We start from the raw sequence: 24,545 nt of genomic DNA, 5'->3' as shown, positions 1-24,545 counted from the left end.
TGGGTTTCTCTAATGCCTCGGCCGCAAGCGACCTCGGCTTAGTTAGGGCGGAAAATACTATGTCATTTTTTAAGCCGAAGTAACTGCGGCCAGGGAGTTACAATTGCAACCATATTGGACAACACTAATGCCTCGGCCGCAAGCGACCACGGTTTCGTTTGGATCGAAAATATTATGTTATTTAATAAAATCAGCCAAGGTCACTTGCGGCCGAGGGGCTACAATCGCTACCATATTGAACAACATATATTCTAATTCCTCGCCCACTAGCGACCTCGGCTTTGTTTGCAGCGAAAGTGTTATGTCATTTTATTAAGTCGAGTGGTTTATATCGCGATTGAACACCTATACTCTAACTGTAACCATCCTTATTAGCAGTTATTTCCATTGTACAGATTGGGATTGACTGTTTGGATTTATCAAAAAAAAACTTATTTTCTTACGACTTGAACGGCCGCACGTGCGTTGACCGAGGTAAAGCACTCTTTCGCTGAACAAACTAAATTCATGTATAAAATCTAAGGCATACTGAAGAGAATATTTCATTCCCGGTTGCTTAGTGCGAACAAAATTTATGAACCAATCTAAAATTTAACCCGAACCGAATTAAGCGCAACCATGCAGTTTGCATTATCGCACGTTTGGGAGACTTCCGGGAGATATTCGTGTTTGCTTCCGGTTGTAATGGCGTCACTGGCGCAACCGACCGCCTGTCGGGACCACGAATAACTGCGACTGCTTTCCGGTCGCAATTTTGTGAAAGGGTGGCTCTTATGAACGACGATGTGTTTCGACAGGATCGAATGTCAAAAGGGGCATTTGCCCGGACACCTTTGGTCCATTGCGGTGAAAACGTGGGGCTGTTAGCACGTCGAGTTGTTAGGTCCACGAAACGATTGATTAGCATACGAAATCGATTTGGCCCGGGCCCGTGGAGATTAACTTTTTATCCCGAGGCCGCAAAACGACGTTTCTCCGCTATTTAAATCTCTCCCGTATCTCATATTTTGATGAATTGCTCCATTTATTCTCGTGCACAATTTTCGTTGTCAATTCCAGTCAGATTATATCGCCCATGCAGTTTTTAAACCTGAGCTCGCCAGTGGCTATCGTGATTTGGTCGTTCTTCACTCTAATGTGTTTCGAACACCGTAAACAAAACGGGTCATTTGTCTCATGACATTAATCATTTTTTCTCTCGTATTTCAAAAATTTTATAACATTCGATTACCTCATTGAATCAAAAGTTATAACTATATTGATTATAGCGTGTATTTTAAGTTAACTTTTTGGGAAAAAGATTGATGTATGAAGTCGCTTCACAAGGGTATATTCCCAGATTTCGAGACTTGGCCGTTTTCGTGGACGATAAGAGAGATCCCTCTGAAAAATGAGCCGCCATACACAACGGACATAAAGATTTTATGGAAGGGTGCGAAGTAACGAACGGAAAATGATGACGGCAACAAAAGGGATGATCCGCATGCTGTCTGAATTCGCGGATGATAAACGGTTCCATTCGCAGCGAGTTTCAAATTTAATTTGAAATTGAATATAGCGGGAAGCAGTACAGCGATAGTTACACAATCCTTGTATCAACCTACGAGTAGTGTACGGGTCACAAAAGAATGTTCTGTTATATAGGGCGGGGAGATCATTAACGTCGAGTCGCGAATCATTAATTTTTCTTTCGCGGCACTGCTTAAAGGAATTTACATGGTGAATTATTAACCTCATTCGTTAAAATGGGGTACAATGGAATATATAATAATAATGGTACGGTAATGGGAAAATCTATGAGACTACGTGAAAAGCACGGTATGTAGTTACAGTGGACATAATGAGTTTCCTATTGAGAAGCTTTAAATTCAAACCGTCGTGATAGGCATATCCTGGTTCGCACGCTTGACCCGTTCCACTTTGTTCCGAGCATAACGTATCCGGCGCTTAAATAATTAATTACCGGGTCGTAACGGAAAATTAAAAACTCCAAGCTCGAAGGGCACTCGGCGAGGACAAAATCCCGGCGCTGAACAACATGAAATGAGTTTACTCGTGCCCTAGTGCAAATAGCGACACCGGGAGCTTTTTTCCATCTCTCGACTTTTGCACCCTGGGTGTCTGAGCAAACGACATCGCATATATAATCACTACAATTTCCCCGGCAGTGATTTGCATAGCAGAGAAGGTAAAAAGTACTCCGAATTTGAGGAAAAGCAAATCAAGATGTCGCAATCTCGTATTGATTTCGAATTCGACTCCTAAAGGCAAATATTATGTCAACCGTGTTTACAACATTACTACTTTATATTTTTCATCTTAATAAAAGTTAATTCAAACACAAATAGGGAGAAGAAGGAAAGTAAAAGTCAAAATTAATGTCAGCACATAACAAATCTATTCTTCTACAAGAGAATTCCGTAATATACGCCATGTCCTTTGTCGGAATTTGGGAAACTCTAGGCACGTCCACTCCGCAATTACTGTCCTCTTCTGGCAGGGTATAATAAACACTGAAGACACACCCTTAGCTCTCATCATCGCCAACCGCACGAAATCGCAGTTTAGCAGAAGGAGACCTAAATGAAATTGTCACCATATTTCAGATAGCGCCAGTGGAGATTGCTTCAACGAACTTTCTGTTTCGCTAACGGTACACAGAACTTCGTTTATTAATCGCGCTACCGTCCGCTTTTATTTAAAGCTCGACGAAGTTGAAATGGGAAACGTCCAGACAATCCCGGCAGCATGTGCACAATTCCGAACGAGATTGTAGCTTGTTTGGCCTTCCAACTCAAATAACATTCGATGAGGGGATTTCCTTTTCATAGACATATTCTGTTTATCTTTAAATTAAATGGTGATAATCTCTTAATTAAACAGTGTAAATATTAGCCGTCCATTTTTTTTCAAATAGTACTCGGAACGCTTTAATCAACAGTTTCAGCGGTGCTGATTAGGTCGTTTCAAATTTCGTTGCCATTTATCGATTAGCTTCAATTCGTGAAGAGGTTGTCCTTAATTTAAAATCAATTCTCTCATCAAAACTTTGTTTGTTCGTTACACTCATTAAAAAGTACTCGCCAAACAGAGTGTTTTCTAACGAAATGATACGGTATACACAGAGTGACTGGCACGAGAGAGGGCGTTATGAAACAATTTTGTACGCCACAAACGAATGATGAGGGTAAGCCCATATCACAACGTGTCACGCGGTGTAATTTGAAATGCCATTTATCACAGTAAGATAAACAGCGTGCTTTAGACAGGTTACGCAAACTGAGTTTCTTGTTAAGTTACACCAATTCGGTTGGCGTCTTTACTAAATTTTCATTTTTGTTTCTTGGTTTTAGGGACAAATCTTGCAACAGAATCAGAAAATGGGTATCATTATTAACAGTGGAGGCGAAAATTTAGCTCTTCAAAGCGTCAAGAAGGGCCAAGCGGGTAATTATACTTGCGTAGCGTCGAACGTTGAAGGGGATGGCGATAGTAACTCGGTTGAACTGAAAGTTATGTGTATGTAATTAATCGATGTATTAAATTAATCATTAATTTTAAATTGTATTTTGCAGATCTTCCAGTTTGTAAATCAGATCAAAAGAGAATTTATGGAGTCGCACGACATGAAAACGCAAAGGTTTATTGTGAGGTGGAATCTTATCCAGTTCCAACTAATTTTAAATGGTCCTTTAATAACTCGGCCGAACGGAATGATGTTCCACCTGAAAGATATAAGTTCAACCTGACTTCTTCCACTTTAACATACACTCCAATAACAGAACTCGATTATGGTACTGTGATGTGTTGGGCCGAGAACACTGTCGGTCTTCAATTAGAACCTTGCGTCTTCCATATAATTGCTGCAGGAAAACCGGATCCACCGCATAATTGTTCTATATTGAACCAAACTACGGAATCACTTGAAGTGGAATGTGTGGAAAGCTTCGATGGTGGTCAACAACAATATTTTTTATTAGAAGTTTTTGATGAACAAACCAATATATTACAAGCTAATGTCTCAGCAAAATTTCCTTTGTTTACTATCAGTGGTTTAGAATCGGGGAAAATTTTAAGAATGTTAGTGTTTGCTGCTAATTCAAAAGGGAGAAGTGAAGCTGTGGTGTTGGAAGGTTTTACTTTAAAAGTTGCTGAAAAACAAATTGGTAAGTTATTTTAATGATTGTGTATAAATTATTTCTGTATATTTTTAGTTTACGATTTTTTAGTGACAGCTTAAAGCTATACACACGACGATGATTCAATTCTAGATGTATTACTGTCGAGGCTTCATGCCGCAGGCATCCCTCCGTTCCCGATACCACTCGATCAACCCATTCTTGAATGTCATCTCGTATGTGCATTGTACATGAATACATTCGTGCTGACACGGTGGCCTACAAGGATACGGGATCAGTCTCGGGAACATTACAAATCTGTACTTACCAATGTTTAACCACTACGGATTACATCATTACATTAAATTAATAATAAATGAAAGAATTATTTAATCTATGCAGTTAAAATACTCTTTCTTAAAACAGATTCAATATTGTTTTAACGTTTGATGACAAATTTCCAATTTTATCTCCTTCGGGAGTATATAAATTTATTAATAGGGATAAATAAAAGATGTGGTATTGACTTCTTTTTTTCCAAATTGAGTGAAAAATTATTTATAATTAGAAGTGGTTTTGAATTAGCAACTACTATTGAATTAATTGATGAATTAATTACTACCATAAAATTTTTAAATAAATCGGTTAAACATTGGTATTGATTTAAGGGTCAAACTGAGCTGTTTTTTTTTTGGAAAAATTCACATCCATAATCAAACTGAGCTGGTTGCATTGAACTCATTGAAACTTTAATTATGGAACGACTTAGAATTTAATTGTTAGTTAATTCCTCATACATTAATAACTGAATTCTTCTTTCTTTAAAACATCTGTCTTATTTCTTAATCGTCCATAGCCTATGGTTCATATCAGAATATAGAAAGTGTTTCGTGGGGGTTATTTGCTCTTGGCAGTCCATCTTTAACTATCCTTGTTAATCTTGAAGCGTTCAACATGGTCTCTCCATCCCATCTTATCTTGCAGGTCCATCTCACCATGTCCATCCACGCTGTTCTCAAGATTCTTTTTATGGTAGCATTTGCTGTTCTTGAGTTGGATGGCTTCCTCATTAATATGACGAAGAAGTCTTTTATTTATGAATTACTTCTTTGTCTGTAGTTCTCTGTGGATGTAGCTATTCTTTATGTACCAAGATGTATTTGCCCCTTAATACCTCGTTCTGGAATCTTTGTATAATATTAGGCCCAAACTTGTTTAATGCGTTGCTATAAATCAACAACTTCTTCTTTTTCACGTGCTCTTTCCATCGTGATTTAGCATCCAAGTTCATACTTTGCAATATTTATATGTAGGAATAACATTGATATTAATGGTCACAGATTTATTGTTTTATTTAATTTTATTTTGCAGGTTTTAGTCCACGTGTTAACATGATCTAACACGATCTGAAGATTATTCGTAGGTTCATCAATGTTTCTACCCACAGCAAGTAGTACAGTATTATTTGCAAAGGTAGTAGGCACCATTTCTGATCAGAGTACTATTTTGGCATTGGAAGTTTTAATTTGGTTTCTAACCTTTGGTGCCAGACTTCTAGGTTTGTGTATGATAATTAGAGTAACGACGGGTAAGAGTCCGCATGGGGCAAGATTCCTATTCAGTTTTATTCTGTAGGCGGTATGTGTGATGGCAACACTTTAATGGTGTTTAATACCTACCTTCATACTACATCTGTCAACGTTCGTTCCGGTGTTAGTATCAAACAGTCTTGGAAATATGAGGTATTTTTATTTTTCGTTGCTTTGCATGTAATATTTGGGTAGCGTGTGGGAAGGTGTAGTTTCTTACTGTTACCAATCGCGCCAACAAGTAATTTTGCACTAATTTCTACGTACATTTGTCCGTCATTTATGTGTGGTTTAGGTTTCTCATTTCATTGTCAGATGGCTATACCGGGTTGTTGTTGAAAATATGACCATTTGGGGCAAGTGTCCTATTCCGCTGTGGGGTAAAAGTCCGCGCGGACTCTTGCCCCAAATCCTTGCATTTTCACGAATGTTACTCTAATAAATTTGGTTCCACGTTTTTTTTGTTAATTTTTAGGAATTACAAGCGTAAAACTGAAAGAAAAAGCTCTACTGAAGAAATTTTGGAGCTAGCTAGAAATAAATTATGTCAGGGAAATTCTATTCGAAGCGCTGCAAAGGATTTGGGAGTAAATGAATCTACTTTACGAAAGCGACTTAAGTCAGGAAGGGGTGCAACTTCCCTTGGACGATTCCAGAATGTTTTCACTGAAGGGATGGAAAACGAATTAGCTGAACACTGCAAAAATTTAGATAACCGGTTATATGGTCTCTCATTTAAGATGTTTAGAAAGATTGCGTATGATTACGCAGAAATGAACAATGTAAACAATCCTTTCTCTAAAGTGTTAAAATTGGCAGGGAAGGACTGGGCATACAGATTTATTTCTAAACACAATCTCTCTTTAAGAACGCCAAACCCTACTAGTCTAGCGAGAATTATGGGTTTTAATCAAGTGCAAATCAATGGTTTTTTCGATAACTTAGCCAGCCTGTATCAAAAATATCAGTTCACACCGAGCACAGTATTTAACATGGATGAAAGCGGAATTTCTACGGTCCCAAATAAAATTCCGAAAGTACTGAGCACAAAAGGCAAGAAGATTGTAGGTAAAGTTTCGTCTGCTGAGCGGGGAGATACAGTAACAATTGTATGTGCAGTAAGTGCTGCGGGAAATTATATACCACCGGCCTTGATTTTTCCGAGAAACAGATTGAAAAATGACCTAATGGATGGTGCTCCTCGCGAATCTATTGCTATGTGTTCCGATTCTGGTTATATGAAGAGCAACCTCTTTGTAGCCTGGCTCAAACATTTTCAGTCAAAAACTAGACCAGATGAAGAACGTCCGGTCCTGTTAATACTAGATAGCCACTCCTCGCATATGTCACTTGAGGCTGTGATGTTCTGTAGGGAAAACAACATCCACATGTTGACAATTCCTCCACACAGCAGCCACAGGATTCAGCCTCTTGACCGCTGTTACTTCAAATCGCTTAGAACATTTTATTCAGAGAAATGTGACAAATGGCTTCTGCACAATCCAGGACGATGCATAACTCATTTTCAAATTGCCAAAATTCTCGGAAAAGCTTACGAACGTTGTTCCACTATAGAGAAGGGTGTGAAGGGTGTAAAATCCACAGACGTGTCAATTAATAGAAATGTATTTTCCGAGGAAGATTTCTTGCCCTCCTGTGTAACTGACGTAAATAATGCGGAAGTGAATACGAACACATCCAAAGAGCAACAAAAACGCTACGATGTCGAAGTGGACTCCAGTTCTGACGACGATCCTGAAAGCACAGTTCCTCTTAGTGTTTTACGGAATCAGTTAAGCAACAAATTCCTGACCCCTAACAAGCTTAACACAAGTAAAGTTTTCAAGCAATACGAAGCGTCCGAGCAGACTGTTGAAGATCTCTACCACATGCCCTCAACTTTTCGTAACGATTCAAGCTCTGGTCCCATTCCATCAACTTCACATGCAATCGTAGAGAAGCACTCTGTCACCCCAAAAGATATTGTTCCTCTTCCTAAAAGAAGAGAGGAGCAAAAAAGGAGAAGATTAGGAAAGAAGTCAGAAATATTATCCAGCACACCGTTCAAGGAAAAACTGGAAGCAGACAGAGATGAGATGGCTAGAAAGGAGGCAGGAAAGAAATACAAAGTGTTTCTTTACAATAAGCGTGCTCAGACCAAGAAAAGAAAGCTTGAAACTACCGCTGTTGAAAAATTTAGACAAGAAACAGCTAAAAGCCACAAAGTTTTTACTAAAAAGAGGAGTAAATTGTCTAGTCGCCAGGAGAAATATGTTTGCCCGCGTTGCAATATCAAGAGCCACCCGAAGAGGATTGGATCGAATGCTGCCATTGCAAGAAGTGGTGGCATGAGATATGCACTTCTTATAAAAATATAGGCCCATTTGTATGCGACAAATGTGTTTGAAGTGCTTATACACGATGGGACTCTTGCCCCCATATTATTTGGACTCTTGCCCCACTGTTGAGGCAAAATGCCGATTATGAATTTCTAAGAATGTTATTTTATGTTTGATGTTTTATGTACTCTACATTGAAGAATATATTTATTTTGTTAAGAGTAATGTTCATTGCATCATATGCCACCAAATTCGCATCGATACTGTTAGTTACTCGGAGAAAAAAAAAGTTAAACTATTAGGTGCGTTGTCTTGCCCCATGTTACTCTACATAATTACGTTAGCAATTTTCCAGCATGTCGGGACATGTTTTAACGTTAATCAATTTCATTAATTTTACGATTCTTTTAAACTGGCTCCAGTCATTACACTTATTAATAAGTTAGGACATATCTTTAATTGACCTTTTGTTTATCCTCCAAAGAGAACGAACTGATTTTTCTGCCATTTAGAAACGGTGTCAATTTTCTGTATTGCTCACTCTGCTCTACGTTAGCTTTGATATGCCCCGGAATTCGGCAACGTCGCTCTATAGGTATTCGACTTTAGCTTTATTCAATACGGAGTACATTTTTTCATAAATTCTGGATGTCTGCTGACCCTTAAATGGTGTGGATTTTCTTCCATCAATATCTTAATGATATGGAGAGTCATTTTAATTTTTGTTTATTAATACTTTATTTAAAAGAATGGAATTTATAGCCTTGATGAATTTTTAATGATCTGGAAACAATTTTGGTCATGAATACAATCAACACACCCATTTTTGCCACTACATGACGTCTTCATATGGTGTAATTTAGAATCCACCCCCTTATATACCATGCATATTTCACCGTGACGCAGTGTTTCAAAGTAACATTTCAATAACATCAATTTTTCCATCGGGTCCTTTATGGTTTGCTTGAAATTTCTTATGAATTTTTTCTCCGTATTCGTTTATATAAATTTTTTACCAGCATTCGTATTGATTACAGTAAAATGAAACTTTTGTAACCCGAACCTCGAAACAACGGAAAATAAAATTCCAGTTTGCGCAACAACCTAATCAAATATAAACGTTATTTTGAGGTAGCCTGTACAACAGGTTTGTCATATGTTATTGAGATTATCTCGAAGTCACTTATTTCCATCATTAACATCACAGCGTTTTGCGTTACAGCTTTAGTTTATTAGTGCCAAGACAAACTTGTTTTAATAAACTTGAGCCTTAGTTTCAACCGTGTCATTATGATCTTCATAAAAGCTTTCATAAAATAAATGTGTTCCGCCTCTACCGATGTGTGTTTCAAATCGGTGGTAGTTTCAACATAAAACTACCGTAATAAACATGTATAGGACACCTGTATATGTAGCTCTATTTTCAAAGGTAAATCCTTGGAAAATATTAAAGAAATATTAAGGAGACGCAATCTCTAAAGAAAACTCCTGTCAAACGTAAAAGTTTTACGTTGAAGTTTCAGGAGTAAAAGCTCGATGAAGAACCTTTTTCTCACAAGTCTCCTCGGGGACGTAACGAAGGCTATCGCCTCCTCCGCTGACCCTCTCCAAATTATCCTTCACCAAAATATAATTGCGGAAACTTCTTTTAACTCTCGTCTTTTCTTTTTCAGTACTGTCCCTTGGGACGAGGGATCAAATCGAGATAGCTCCCATTCTCGGCATCCTCGTTGGAATTGTCACGGTACTGCTGCTTATAACCGTTGTGATATTGGGCGCAATGAAAATAAGAACCTCACAAAGAAACGGGGGCAGAGCTTTCAGACCGGGATTCCTACCTGTTAAGGAAAAGGTCACCCTCCCGTTGCGATCCGACTCCGAGGATCTGTTCGAGAAGGACGACAAAAACCCCGACGTTGTGCCGGCTAATAAAGGTAGTTGGGTCGATGTCGAAATGCATAGTTCTAAAGTAACGGCATGTCTCCGCATAGATTCCAACTATCAGCTTGGGTCAGCTGCACAAACTCCTGGTCTGAACAATTCGGTGACTTCCACGGATTACGAAGTAGCTTCTACCGCACCTCAGACCGCACATATAACCCCTCTTCAGGAAGCATACATCGCCAGGGACAGATCGTATACACCCCAACATGTAAGTTTCAACTTTACTTGTACTATAAATTTGCTTAATTTTGATTTGAATACTTAACAAGCAGATGTTTTAAGTTTGGTTTGTGTTTTTCTTTATTTTTTTTATAGGGTCGCTACATTTCTTACAAAGACGTATACTAATTTGAATATTGTAAGTGAAACTATCGATTCAAGCATGTTGTAACAAAGAAACGATCATTTCGATTCAAATCTAATTTTAACGAAAACAAGAATTTGCACTGCATCGTGAATTCGATACCCACAACCGCCACTCTACATTGCTTATTTATAGAAACGTTGGTGAGAGTAACTCGTCTGTAAATGAACTAACCCGTATGCGCTAAAGAATGTCAAAGAACCTGCTCTATCCTGTGCGAAACCGTGGGCATGTATGAGTTCGCGCAACAGATAAATCTACTTATGTTCCGCCCGTTGTCGACAAATTACATTCCGCAATACGGGAATCCGAAATACCGCAGCATCCCCCTTTTGGAGTGAGACTCCGTCTTCTTTCCGACCTACTATCACCACAGGTAGATGTTTTATTCGCGTGAAATAACCGTTAAACTACAGTGTGATAGAGTATTACGTGAATAAGGATTTCTTAGCAATTTTAGCTTGGATTTTCTTTATTGATTTTGGGGAAAACAGAGTACGGAAGTATTGATTCTTCTTGAAAGAAGCGTAAAATAATTTAAAATAACAACTTCTTTATAAATAACTCCTCTAAACATGTATATAGTGTCTGCCAAAAAATCAGCAACACCCTGTTTTTTGGTTCTATAAGATAATATTATTGAAATTTCCTGGAAAAAAAGTATTATGAAAAAATTCTCAAATTCACACATCATATCAACGATTTTTTTAAGAATCTTGATATGATATGTATGTTAAATTGAAGCTTAAAGGTACTATTTTATGATATGATATAGAAACTATAAGATGATATTATTGAAATTTCCTAGAAAAAAATATTGAAGAAGAAATTGCCAAATTTATAAATCAAAAATAATGCGAAATTTTGAAAAAATCATATCGACTGCACTTTTAAGAGTCTTGATATGATATGTATGTTAAATTGAAGCTGAAAGATTCTAGTTTGTGATATGATAAAAAAAAGTATAAGATAATACATTATTGAAATTTCCTGGAAAAAAATATTGAAGAAATTGCCAAATTTATAAATCAAAAATAATGCGAAATTTTGAAAAATCATATCGACTGCAATTTTAAGAGTCTTGATATATTTATGTTCAATTGAAGCTTAAAGATTCTAGTTTATGATATGATATAAAAACCACTACTATAAGATAATATTATTGAAATATCCTGGAAAAAATATTGAAGAAGAAATTACCAAAATTTAAAAAATCATATCTACTGTATTTTTAGGAATCGTGATGTGATATGTATATGTTAAATTCAAGCTTAAAGATTCGAGGTTATCATATGATATAAAAACTAGAAGGTAATATTATTAAAATTTCCAGAAAACAATTATTATGAAGATATTCTCAAATTTATAAAATATCAAAAATAATATGAAATTTTCAACACATGATATGTATGTTAAGTTGAAGCTTAAAGATTCTAGTTTATGATATGATTAAAAACTATAAGATAATATTATTGAAATTTCCAGGAAAAAAATATTGAAGAAGAAATTGCCAAAATTTATAAGTCAAAAATAATGCTATACGAAGTTAAAAAAAATCATATCTACTGTATTTTTAGGAATCATGATATGATATGTATGTTAAATTGAAGCTTAAAGATTCGAGGTTATGATATGATATAAAAATTAGAAGGTAATATTATTGAAATTTCCAGAAAAAAATTATGAAAAAATTCTCAAATTTATACATCAAAAATAATACGAAATTTTCAACACATCATATTGACGATATTTTTAAGAATGTTGACATGATATGTATGTTAAGTTGAAGCTTAAAGATACTTTTATGATATGATATAAACACTGTAATATAATATTATCGAAATTTCCAGGAAAAAATTATTTAGGAAGAAATTACCAAATTTATGAATCAAAAGTAAGACGAAATTTTCAAAAAATCATATGGAGTGTATTTTTTAGAATCATTATGGGCTATGTATGTTGAATTAAAGCTTAAAGATTCCTACTACTATAATATAACATTATTGAAATTTCGAGGAAACAAATATTAAGGAAGAAATTGCCAAATTTATGAATCAAAAGTAATACGAAAATTTCAGAAAATCATATCGATTGTATTTTAAGAATCATGATAAGGTATGAATGTTGAATTGTAGCTTAAAGATTTTAGTTTATGATACGATATAGAACTATAAAATAATATTATTGAAATTTCCAGAGAAAAAATTATTAAAGAAGAAATTGTCAAATTTACCGTGCTTAGAGAGAAAACGAAATTTAACATTTCAACATTATTTCTACTCTAAGTATCATATAAGTCAACCTATTTTGGTACAAAGAATTTGAATATGTATTAAAAACCGTACCATTCCATTTAAAATAACTATCTTTTGGCAAACCGTAACAGGTGAATGTCTTAGATCGAAAGATCAGGATGAGCATCCATTATATAACCAAGAAAAACAGGATGTTGTTGACTTTTTAGCGGATTAAAGTTTGTGTTTCGATTTGTTTTTATTAAGATTTGTTTTCTTTTTAGATGAGCAACGAGGTAACTTACGCGGAACTTTCACTGGTGAGACCAAATTCATTGGATCCGGTTAAGAATGGCGGAGGTCAGTATGGAACACTTAGAGGTCGCACGGACGATTCAACAATTTACGCGCAAATCGACCACAGCAAGAAGTTGCCACCTGCTCCTGTTAGGGGCTCACTCCCGTCCCCATTAATCTCTCCCGCTTCCCTCTTTCCTACGGCGAAGACTGGAATCTATCAGAGGGAAATCGTCACCGTCAGGACGCCCCTAATGGGTTGCCAGCAGGAAAGCTGTGTGTAATCGCCTCCCGGTTTCAAAGAGCAACAGGATAGTCAAGTGTACATATATTTACGTCTAAAGACCAAAGACATCGCCAATATGAACTGGCGATGTATTCAGTGGAGGGGGATGATAGACAATAATTAGTTGGTTATTAATCAAACTTATAGATATTTTGAAAAGATTTACTTACGATTAGAAATTTTCTTCTCCGATTGACGGCGAAAACTTTTTACGGACGGGGAACGTTCAATATTAAAGGCCTCTTAGTATTCCATAGCTACCTCGTGGTTTGGATGTCCTTCGTCTGCTAAGAACAAGAACACGTGCATCTTTCTGTCTTCAATGAAGACGTACATATCGGTGTTACATTTCAAAACGCATTGAAAGGCGAATATCAATGTTACTTATCATCGTCACAGTTTTCTCGAACAAAACCAGTGTACGACTCGATTCGTAAGTTAATGGAATCATAAAGAAAATATTTTTAATCTAGTCAAACGTTATTATAATTAAAGAAAGAGTAAAAGATTATATTATATAAGGGATTAAAGTAATTAAAGCTTTATTTCACCACATAAAGCTTTAATTATAACTTCCGTGTATAAAGATGGCATGTTTTAAATTTTCTACAAAACGTTAAAGGAGTTTAACTATAAGTTTAAATATACATGTAACATTAACAAGAAATATATTAAATAATTGTAAATATACCTGAAGACTATTGTGTAATATATTGAAATTATAATAAATTGATATTAATATGTATATAAACGAATAGAACTAAGCGACAAAGACTTTAAGTTGTTGCTATAGGAAAATACCTATATCAAAAACAAAGTGGGATGTTGTGAATTTAGCACAATCGTTTTAAGTTTTGTACAAATTGTAAATACACATTGCGCGATCTATGACATGTTATAACTAAAATATCCGATGATTTAATAAGTGTGATCTCTTCATATCTCGTCCTCGTCTTTGTATCATCAAAGATCAAGGAAACTCTTATTGATGTTTGAATTTCGCAAACGACAAACGTGTATGGATAGTTCATTTTTATTCTTTAATTGATCGACTTATTCAGTCATTGATCAGCTATCGATCACTACTTTATCTACCTGTTGTAACTCCATCGTGTATTTTCAATATAATTTCTTAAACAATTTTTGGTGTTTGTGTTTTATTATTATTAATCCTTAAAATTGAGTTAAAGAAAATTAATTAATAATTCAATTACAATTTCCCAATCTAAATTTCAACATAACCTTTGGTTATCGCTTAACTTAAAGGAAATAGCTGTTAAACAATGAAGGTAAGTACACAAGCTGAGATTGGGGCGTTCCGTAATTTGCGAACGGATATCGCAAGCGAAATTTGTGTCTTTGGCTTTAAAGCGGTCTTTGACGGTCAGTTTCATCGGGTAGAATGATAGTGTTAAGGGTTCAACAGTTCGAAAGTGCTTATGTGCGAGAACAACTTGCCCAAACTAGTCTCGAAATCCTTCGCCATGGAGCCATTTGCATACTGGTCAGCCGCCACCAGAATGGGCAGAAACGGTAACTACAGCCACAGTATATATAACAGACAGTACTCTCACTCAGTGGCGGCACGTTTGATGTGGCGAATTGATTTTCAATGACCTCGAAGCCATTATTCTGGCATAAAACACAACAGGTCCGCATTAAAAATATTTAAAACGTCGAAAATATTAAATTAAAAAAGTTATTCGCAATTAAATTTCTGAACTGGTAAAAACATTAGTTATTGAGTTATATATTATATAAGTAATAACGTCATTATTTATAATATTTGATATTTTATTTTAATCTTTACACTTGTCGTTACGGCTCTGCACAAAAACAAACCTCACAGACACACTGGCGATTAGCAAGATTTAAACCAGCGTAATGGCCGCTCGCCTGCGTAATGAGGGCTGCGCATATCTTCCCGCCAAACCGAGTGAGAGTACTGTCTGTTATTTATACTGTGCTACAGCTTAGCTAATGTATCTATCTCACTTACTTTCTATACGATGTATTTACCTTCTGAATCGGTATTATACACTTACATTTTTCGAATTCTTGTAAATTTAAAACTGCTTTTTATTTCATGATAATATCAATTCGTTCTTGAGATACGATTTTTTAAATTTTTTATTTCATATATATAACAATCAAAGCTGCAGAGTTGGAATTAAAAAAAATCATAGCAACGGTAATTACTAAGTTATTTATAGTGCATCAAATCTTCATTAAATTTGCTTTAAAATGTTCTTTATTTCATAACTATATCTCAATTAGTTTTTGAGATACGTAAAGATTAATTATCCTAACATTTATATTTAAGGTTGCGTTCAAAATTAAATATTATATTAAATAATATATATAAATCTGAAATTTGATAAAATTCAAAGTGATGAATACTAAACAAATTTGCTTTAAATTGCTTTTTACTTCATGATGATATCTCAATTCGTTCTTGAAGTACGATTTTTTAAAATTCTATATTTCAAATTCATAACAGTCAAACATGCAAAATCGATTTAAAAAATCATAAGAACGGTGATTATGGAAAATAAGAAATTATTTATAGCACATTAAATCTTCATCAAATTTCCTTTAAAATGATCTTTATTTCATGATGATATCTCCATTCGTTCTGGAGGCACGGTTTTTTAAAATTTGTATTTCATATCAGTCCTCAATCAAAGATGCAGAGTTGAATTTAAAAAATCATAACAACGATATTTATGGAAAATAAGAAATCATTTATGGTGTATCAAATCGTTATTAAATTTGCTGTAAAATGTTCTTTATTTCATAACTACATCTCAATTAGTTTTTGAGGTACGTAAAAATTAATTAACCTAACATTTATATTTAAGGTTATGCAAGGTTGCGTTCAAAATTTCATAAATCTGAAAATTGATGATTTGAAGAGATGATATTGAAAATGTTAAATACTAAATAAATACTAAAGAACAGTGATCATGGGAAATAAGAAATTATTTATGGCACATTAAATCTTCATCAAATTTCCTTTAAATTGCTTTTTATTTCATTGTGATATCTCAATTCGTTTTTAAGATATGATATTCTTAAAACCTATATTTCAAATCTATAACAGTCAAACATGCAGATGGATTTAAAAAATCATAACAACGATGTTTATGGAAAATACGAAGCTGTTTATGGCCAATTTATGGCACATTAAATCTTTATCAAATTTTCTTTAAAATTGACAGTCAATATTATTAATACTGGGGTAGTCAACCAAAGGGATAAATTAATAAGCCTCCTTTATTATTTGTTGCCTAAGCTGTCGAATTTTATTGAATTCTTCTTCAGAGTTAACTCTGTAACAATGTTTTATAAAAACAGAACCGTTACAATCAAGAACTCTAAGACAGTGGCATGTTACTTACAATTAGAGGGTTAATTTGACATAACACGTCGAAGATGTTAAATAATAGAAAACACCGCAAGATTGGCATCAACCACGTTGAATTAACAAAGCTAGAAGTAACACACACTTCAGAGAAAGACAATACGAGAGAACCGACGGGAATATAAAGAGCCGACAGAGCGACTAGAACCAAACAGCCCCAAAAGAAGAGTTGTCAAGATGAAGGTGACGTGCACTGTCATGCAATCTGATTAAATGACAATGTCACTGACATTCTGAACGTCAAAACGGAAATTGACGGAATCAGCTTCCCTAAGTATGTAAAACATCTCCAAAAACAGACGCTTAAGGTAGGATGGCTCCGAGCAAATTATGAGGTGTACCTTCGAAGTCAAAGGTATGTTCCGTAAAGAGGTGATGTTCTACTAAGGCCGTAGCCTTAGACTCTTTTAACCTGCAGTCCCTTTGACGTTGTTTGAGTTTATTTTTTAGATATTGGCACTGATTTGCCATAATGGTAGCATCCCAAAATTTTATGGCTTACTAAAAATCCATATGAATACCGTTCCTTTAAGACCGATCATCCCCTCATATCCTCTTTCTTGGCGGGGATTCTCTCAAGTGCCCTCTTTGGCCGTACTCAATACAATATCAAAAACTCATTCGCCTTTACTGAAAAGGTCAGAGCTTGTACATATATTGCCCCAATTGCTCCCATACCCCAATTGATATGGGACAATTCCTAGATAGTGTCGTTCCTTTTTGATTCCTCTGTTATCTCCTTCGAGGGAGTCACATACAAACGAAAGTTTGGTAGCCCCCTGAGCCCCATCCTGGCCACCGTTGTGATGGATTTTGTGTTGGACAAATGGATTCCTGCTCTCCCCTTTGAACTGCCCTTTCTATTCAAATATGTCGATGACATTATTTGTGCTCTTCCATCGAGTCAACTGGATGTTACGTTAAACTTGTTTAATGCACATAACCACAATATCCAATTCACTATGGACAACGCTTTGGATTGGTACCGTAAACCTACGTATTCAGGAAGGTTTGCCAACTTCTATTCTTGTCATTCTCCTGGAATGAAGTCCAACACCCTTGTAGGGATGAAGAACCGTGGTGTGCACACCTTTAGATTAAAGAATCTGAGGCTTTTGTGCACCATCTTTGTGAATAATGGCTTCCCCCCTTCTTTAGTGAACTGGTTATTGTTCTCTTCTGATTCTTCGGCTGCCTCTCCTCTGGTGACACAGACTATAGGTCAGCCCCCAATAAATGTCTCTGACTCACCCACCTGATTTGGATGTGTCCCTTGTTAATAGATACATCAAGCTTCCGTTTGTGCCGGGCTTCACCGATAACCTTATTAGTCTCTTTAAAGACCAACCTCTTAAGTTTGCAAAGTATACTTGCAAGCCACTAACGAGCATCTTGCCTGGTGTTAAAGATCACCCCAGTGATGGCCTCAGATCTAACTTTGTTTATAAGGTTAACTGTCAGGGTTGTAGTGGCTGTTATGTAGGCGTAAAAAGCCAATATCTAAAAAATAGACTCAAACAACGTCAAAAGGACTATAGGTTAAAAAAGTCTAAAGCGGCCTTCACACGATCAATATACAGGGTGTATCTAAATGACTGCAACAAACTTCAAGGGGTGATTCTTTAGTGAATTTTAAGGGTACTTTGATATATGAACCATGGGCGACTTCGGCTCCCCTAAGGAGCTACACCCCTCCAAAAATGGCGGAAAATTTTGGTTTAATTTGTTTTTCTCAAAAACCATAAACGCTAGGAAAATGAAATTTGGGCAACATGTTTAACTCATAATAGGGCATGTTTTGACCCTACTTGTACTTTCAACCTACCCTTCTAAACTACTAAACGTAACCACCCCCGGAACCCGTTCAATTTTGGAAAATTTTGGTTTAATTTTTTTTTCTCAAAAACCATAAACGCTAGGAAAATGAAATTTGGGGAATAAATTTCATTTTCCTAGCGTTTATGGTTTTTGAGAAAAAAAAATTAAACCAAAATTTTCCGCCATTTTTGGAGGGGCGTAGCTCCCCAATGGGGACGAAGTCGCCCATGGTTCATATATGAAAGTACCCTTAAAATTCACTAAAGAATCACCCCTTGAAGTTTGTTGCAGTCATTCAGATACACCCTGTATATTGTCAATATGATATAACATTGACAAACTGTAATTGCTTCAGACTATCAATATTTATTGACGTTCTACTAGTTTTGCGCTGGCAGTCAAAGATGTCATACCATCAAAAAGCTTCTGTAGCTATTATTTTAGCTTAACAATAAAACGCCAGAAAAAAAAGAGAATATGGGCTAGGGAATGGCTTCTAAAGACAGACACGTTTTCTCATATGAATTTGTTGAATGAGGTTCGCGTATCTACTCCAAAAGATTGAGGATTGTCAATCTCTCCTTCATACTCTCAATATTTATTGTCAAACCATCCCATCAATATTTTCAATATTGGCAATCTGTCAATCTTTCTACTCACACGTTCAATAATATTGTAATTACTCAGATATTGACAATATAGTATATTGATCCTGTGAAGGCCTCTTAATGCTACGGCATTAGTAGAACATCGCCTCTTTACGGAACATATTTGTTACGGTTTCATTTTTGTTCCTTTTATTTTCCTTTTAATGTTGTTTTGTTCCTTGTTTATGTTTATTTAGTGTAAGATAAAGCTCGATATTATTGATTTTTTTTTGCGGTTTGTGAATATTTTGTTTGTTTTGTTGTGTTTCAGGGAGAGAACGCCAGAGGGTTGATGTTGTTGAGAAAATTTCTATTTTTTTTTTTTTTTTTTGTACCAAATTTTGGTTTAGCTTTTGAACTTTAGATGGTAGGGTTAGAATAATTTAATTAGACAATTTGGTTGGTATTTTTTTCTTTCGCTTTATTATTAAAATTTCAGAACACTTAATTTAAATTTTGCGATTTTTTTTATTATTTCGGTTTTACGCGAATTATTACGGTGTTTGATTTGAGTTCCGAGTATAAGTTTGACATATTGTAAAGTATTTTTTTTTTGAAATCCTTGAAACGGGTATTTAGGCTATTGCCGGAAATTGTCTCGGTCACTTGGTAATAAACTGCGAATCGTGTTAAATGTAAGAGTGGTTAAAGTTGTCTTTTATACGACATTTTGGAATTTTTGACAAATTTTTCGTTAGTCGTAGACAGTTTCGCGTTTGGCGGATTATTCACTCAACATTCTTTTGTATAAATCTATTATCTATCGGATTTCCCGGATTAAGAAAAACACGTCGTTTTCGTATGAAATTAATTTAGCCTCTTTAACAACTGTGAGGTAAGGTAATAACCGAAATTATTTTATTTTGTTAATCTAACTCACTTTAATTGCTTACTTTCATTCATTTACTATAATTTTTTTTTTTTGAAAAGTTTTCTTTTAAGAAAAAAAAAAAGAAACTTTTTCTAACTTAAAACTAATGTGTGTAAATGGAATTTTAGGCGGCAAGTGTACGATATAATTTATCCGTTATCGAATTATCCGTATAATGTCAACGATAAGTTAACTTCAAATACCTCGTTGAAATTTTGTTGGAAGCCATCTTATAGTTGGACCTGTAGGAAGATTTATTGTACCATTTTTTTGAAGAAATTTGGTTATATTCAGCTTATTTTTTGTTTCTCAACCATTAACCTGACGGCTATCTCCACAGGATCAATTTTGGACACAAAAAGGTCAGAACGTTTGAACCATTGATTTTTTTTTAAAGAAAACAAACACGTTCCAAGGTTTAATATCCTGGAATTCATTTAATTTCCTTACGGTCTTTAATATAGTTTCATTTCAATTAATTTCATCAAATATCATTTTATATAATTATTCACTATAATTTAAAGTTATTAGTTATTTATTTAAAGATAAAAAAAAAGAAAACAATTTTGTTATTTACATAAATATTTTTGCCTCTTGTAAAGATTTGGTTGTTTGGGATTTTTTTGTTTCGATTTTGAATTTTGAGATTAAGTCTTTTCGTGCGATGTTAACCGTGAAAGAGAGAATTTATTTAGTACAGTGCTATGGTACTGGTGAATCATGTTTTCATGTAGTTATAAAAAATGTTTGGAAACGGGTTCTGTATTAACCATAAAGAAGCAGATAAAGGGACTAAATGAGGAAGACGCTGCTTCTCTAATAGCATTAAATTCCGTTCAAGAAACTCCAAAATTATCACTTCGAAGAAGAGCGTTACAAATTGAAATTAGTAAATCGCACCTCTTCAGAATTTACAAAGAAAATAAAATTAAACCATTTAGACCACGATTTAGACACACTTTGGATGCCGGCGATGATGCCACACGTTTGGATTTTTGTCTTGAGATTGGTAATGAAATATTAAATAACCGAAATTTTCATAAATTTATTGTATTTTCGGATGAAAGCACCTTTTCAACAAATGACATTGTTTCTTCCCAGCATTGTCGTTATTGGAGTGATGTAAATCCAATTAGCCTTAAATTGTATACGGTCAATGTACTTTCAGCAAGACAGTTGCCCAGCTTACCATTCACACATTGTGCCAAATGGTTAATTTAACCAATGGTCAATTTAACAATTTCGTAAAAATGAATTGGACGAAATGGTTCTATTTGATGGCCAGCACGTAGTCCTGATCTTACAATTATGGATTTTTATTTTTGGGGACGATTCAAACAAATTGTTTACAGTGATCCATTACAAGATGATGCAGAACTATTAAAACTAAGAATAATTAATGCGATAGAATCTCTACCACTGGCGTAAATTCGTACTTCTTATAAAGAATTTAGAACTCGTCTTCAAATGTGTGCCGAATTGGGAGTGAATTTGTTGAATGATGCAGAACTATTAAAACTAAGAATAATTAAAGCGATAGAATCTCTCCCACTGGCGGAAATTCGTACTTCTTATAAAGAATTTAGAACTCGTCTTCAAATGTGTGCCGAATAGGGAGGGAATTTGTTTGAATGAGGATTTGTTCATTTACAAATAAATAATATTTATTACTGACATAGTGTGTTATTACATAAGATTACATTTAAAATATTTTATTCAATTAGCCATATTTTAATTTGATTTGTCCATAAGCATATCATAAATTGAACCTGAAAAATTTTTAATTTAGGAAAAGTATAATTTTTACATAAAAATGGGAATAATTAGTTAACTTCTATAGTTAGAATATAAAGTTCGTGCGATTTAGTGGTTTGAACATATCCGACGCATTATTTATGCTGAGATAAGTTCGAAAAATCAGTAATAAATTTTTTTTCCTCTTTGTAACTCGATCCGGGAACATACTGTATATACAGGGTCAGAAAGAATGGGAAATCCGAATACCGGAGATACTAGACACCAAAATATGATGATTTAACCTAACATCTCTTATACAAATGTCAGTGGTTTTCGTGGCACAGGGTGTTGAAAGTTAAATTCTTATTTCAAAATTTCTTGATAATTTTGAAGCTTTTTGTACTATTAGCATAAAATTTGGTAGTTTTATGTTTTCAAGCATGAGAAATACGAATTTGAAACTTGTTTTGTTATTGCTCGTAGAGGGCGCTAGATACACACTGCTCGTTCGATAAATCAAATCATAAGTTTTTTGGCTGTGGAACTACGACCAATAAGAGCTACAAATCACAAAGAGCATTCAATTTTACATAAAAAAGGTACTCTTATTTAAATTGTCTAAGTCTATCGGTTTTCGAATTATTTACTTTTAAATGTTTAAATGTATTTTTTCTTCTAAAATTTTTATTTTTGAACATAAGCAAAGTTGGCTTATTTTTCCGCTCATGTTTCGACAATTGCTTGTTGATTGTCAACATTGATCTAATTTCCGTGTGCAATAATCATTTTTACCAACAATAAAGTTATTACCAATTTGAAAATGCCACGACGTAATGAGTTTTCTAATAGTGAGAAATGAAGATTTAAATCCACCGGATTTTTGAATATAGACACAATATTCTATTGTTATTGTTATCGATTATTATCGTTACTAATTGCTATTGTTACTGTGTGTTATTGATTTTAAATGTTAACCTTAAAATTACTTTGAAACAATTAAAAGGAGGAAACCAGGAGACTTAGACAATGTAAGCAAGACTACCTTTTTTGTGTAGAATTGAAAGCTCCTTCAGATTTCTGGTTCTAATTCACCATACCTCAACTGACAAAATAGTCATGACTTGATATCTCAAACATGCAGTGTGTCTAGATACACTGCACGTTTGACGCCCTCTACGAGTAATCAGAAAACAAATTTCAAATTCGTATTTCTTATGCTCGAAAAGATATAACTACCAAATTTTATGTTAATAGTACAAAAAGCTTCAAAATTATCAAGAAATTTCGAAATAAGAATTTAACTTTCAACGCCCTGTGCCTTGAAAATCACCGACATTTGTATAAGAGATGTTAGGTTAAATTGTTATATTTTGGTGTCTAGTGTCTCCGGTATTCGGATTTCCCATTCTTTCTGACTCACCCTGTATATATCGAGCTTTATCTGGACCAGTGTTGTGCTTTTATTGTACCTTGAACCTATCCTAACCTCCATCATCACTTCCTCGTTGGTGAATATCGTGGGGCTAACGAGGTGGCGCCTTAAAAATATAACGAACCTCCCCGTCTCCATTGGGTTTGCTGGGTAACCACGATAACAATTTTTTTTTTTGGTTTAAGGGCAATATACAGGATGTATCTGAATGACTGCAACAAACTTCAAGGGGTGATTCTTTAGTGAATTTTAAGGGTACTTTCATATATGAACCATGGGCGACTTCGCCCCCATTGGGGAGCTACGCCCCTCCAAAAATGGCGGAAAATTTTGTTTAATTTTTTTTTCTAAACCATAAACGCTAGGAAAATGAAATTTGGGGAATATGTTTAACTCATAATAGGGCACGTTTTGACCCTATTTGTACTTTCATCCTACCCTTCTAAACAACTAAACGTAACCACCCCCGCTCAATTTATGCCTAGATTTTTTTTATGAAGATGATAAATACATTGGAAAAATTTCAGTTAGATAGGTAAAACTATTCTAAAACTTTTTTATCTCTCTCAAGTTCTTCGAAAATTTAATAATTTCTGAGAAAAAAAATAATTAAGCAAACACTAACTGTTAAGCTGTAGGGTTGTTAATCGAAAGTAGGAATGAATTTTTAATGAAAAAACCTTAGTAGGCTTTGCAATCTTTGTCAGAAATATTTTTGACGTTTAAATGGCAGTGGTTTTCTTACTATTATTATTATTTTATTTAAAATTTTGAGGGTAAATGCGATAGAACTTTATTCAAAAATTAATTTGAAAAACAATAATAATAGTAAGAAAAACACTGACATTTAAACGTCAAAAATATTTCTGACAAAGATTGGAAAGCCCACTAAGATTTTTTCATTTAAAATTCATTCCATCTTTTGATCGATAACCTCGTTGTTTAACGAGCAGTGTTTGCTTTATTTTTTTTTTCAAAAATTAGTCGTTTTTGGGAAAATTTTAGAGAGACAAAAAAGTTTTAGGATACTTTCATCTACCTACGTAAAATTTTTCTAATGTATTTATCATCTGCATACAAAAAATTTTAGCAAAAATGTAAAGGGGGTAGGATGAAAGTACAAATAGGGTCAAAACGTGCCCTATTATGAGTTAAACATATTCCCCAAATTTCATTTACCTAGCGTTTATGGTTTTTTATAAAAAAAAATTAAACCAACATTTTCCGCCATTTTTGGAGGGGCGTAGCTCCCCAATGGGGGCGAAGTCGCCCATGGTTCATATATGAAAGTACCCTTAAAATTCACTAAAGAATCACCCCTTGAAGTTTGTTGCAGTCATTCAGATACACCCTGTATAGATATCTTTTTTATTTTTTTTTTATCCAGAAAAGTAGGCGTGACAACTTTTGACTTCAAGTTGCATCCATAATTTGCTCGAAGCCAT

At 34.6% G+C, this 24,545-nt stretch overlaps 1 protein-coding gene across 2 annotated transcripts in view; it reads left to right on the top strand.

The window, feature by feature from the left end:
* Nucleotides 1-14,312, top strand: part of LOC111424636 (sidestep VI) — a 228,987-nt gene extending 214,675 nt beyond the window's left edge. Inside the window, exons 10-15 of one of the 2 annotated variants that reach the window (XM_023058246.2) lie at nucleotides 3,354-3,519; nucleotides 3,576-4,166; nucleotides 9,720-9,980; nucleotides 10,038-10,198; nucleotides 10,306-10,348; nucleotides 12,873-12,958. In XM_023058246.2, coding sequence (XP_022914014.2) covers nucleotides 3,354-3,519; nucleotides 3,576-4,166; nucleotides 9,720-9,980; nucleotides 10,038-10,198; nucleotides 10,306-10,338 — 1,212 coding nt within the window. In that variant the 3' untranslated portion in view covers nucleotides 10,339-10,348; nucleotides 12,873-12,958. Of the gene's footprint in view, nucleotides 1-3,353; nucleotides 3,520-3,575; nucleotides 4,167-9,719; nucleotides 9,981-10,037; nucleotides 10,199-10,305; nucleotides 10,349-12,872 lie in introns of both variants that reach the window. The other variant, XM_023058245.2, reaches the window with a different exon arrangement.
* The last annotated feature ends 10,233 nt before the right edge of the window (nucleotides 14,313-24,545 follow it).

The sequence above is a fragment of the Onthophagus taurus genome, chromosome 7 (genome assembly GCF_036711975.1).
Source record: "Onthophagus taurus isolate NC chromosome 7, IU_Otau_3.0, whole genome shotgun sequence".
In the NCBI taxonomy this organism is placed as follows: domain Eukaryota; kingdom Metazoa; phylum Arthropoda; class Insecta; order Coleoptera; family Scarabaeidae; genus Onthophagus; species Onthophagus taurus.
Note: the sequence above shows the minus strand (reverse complement) of the source record. Positions and strands in the feature narration are given on the sequence as shown.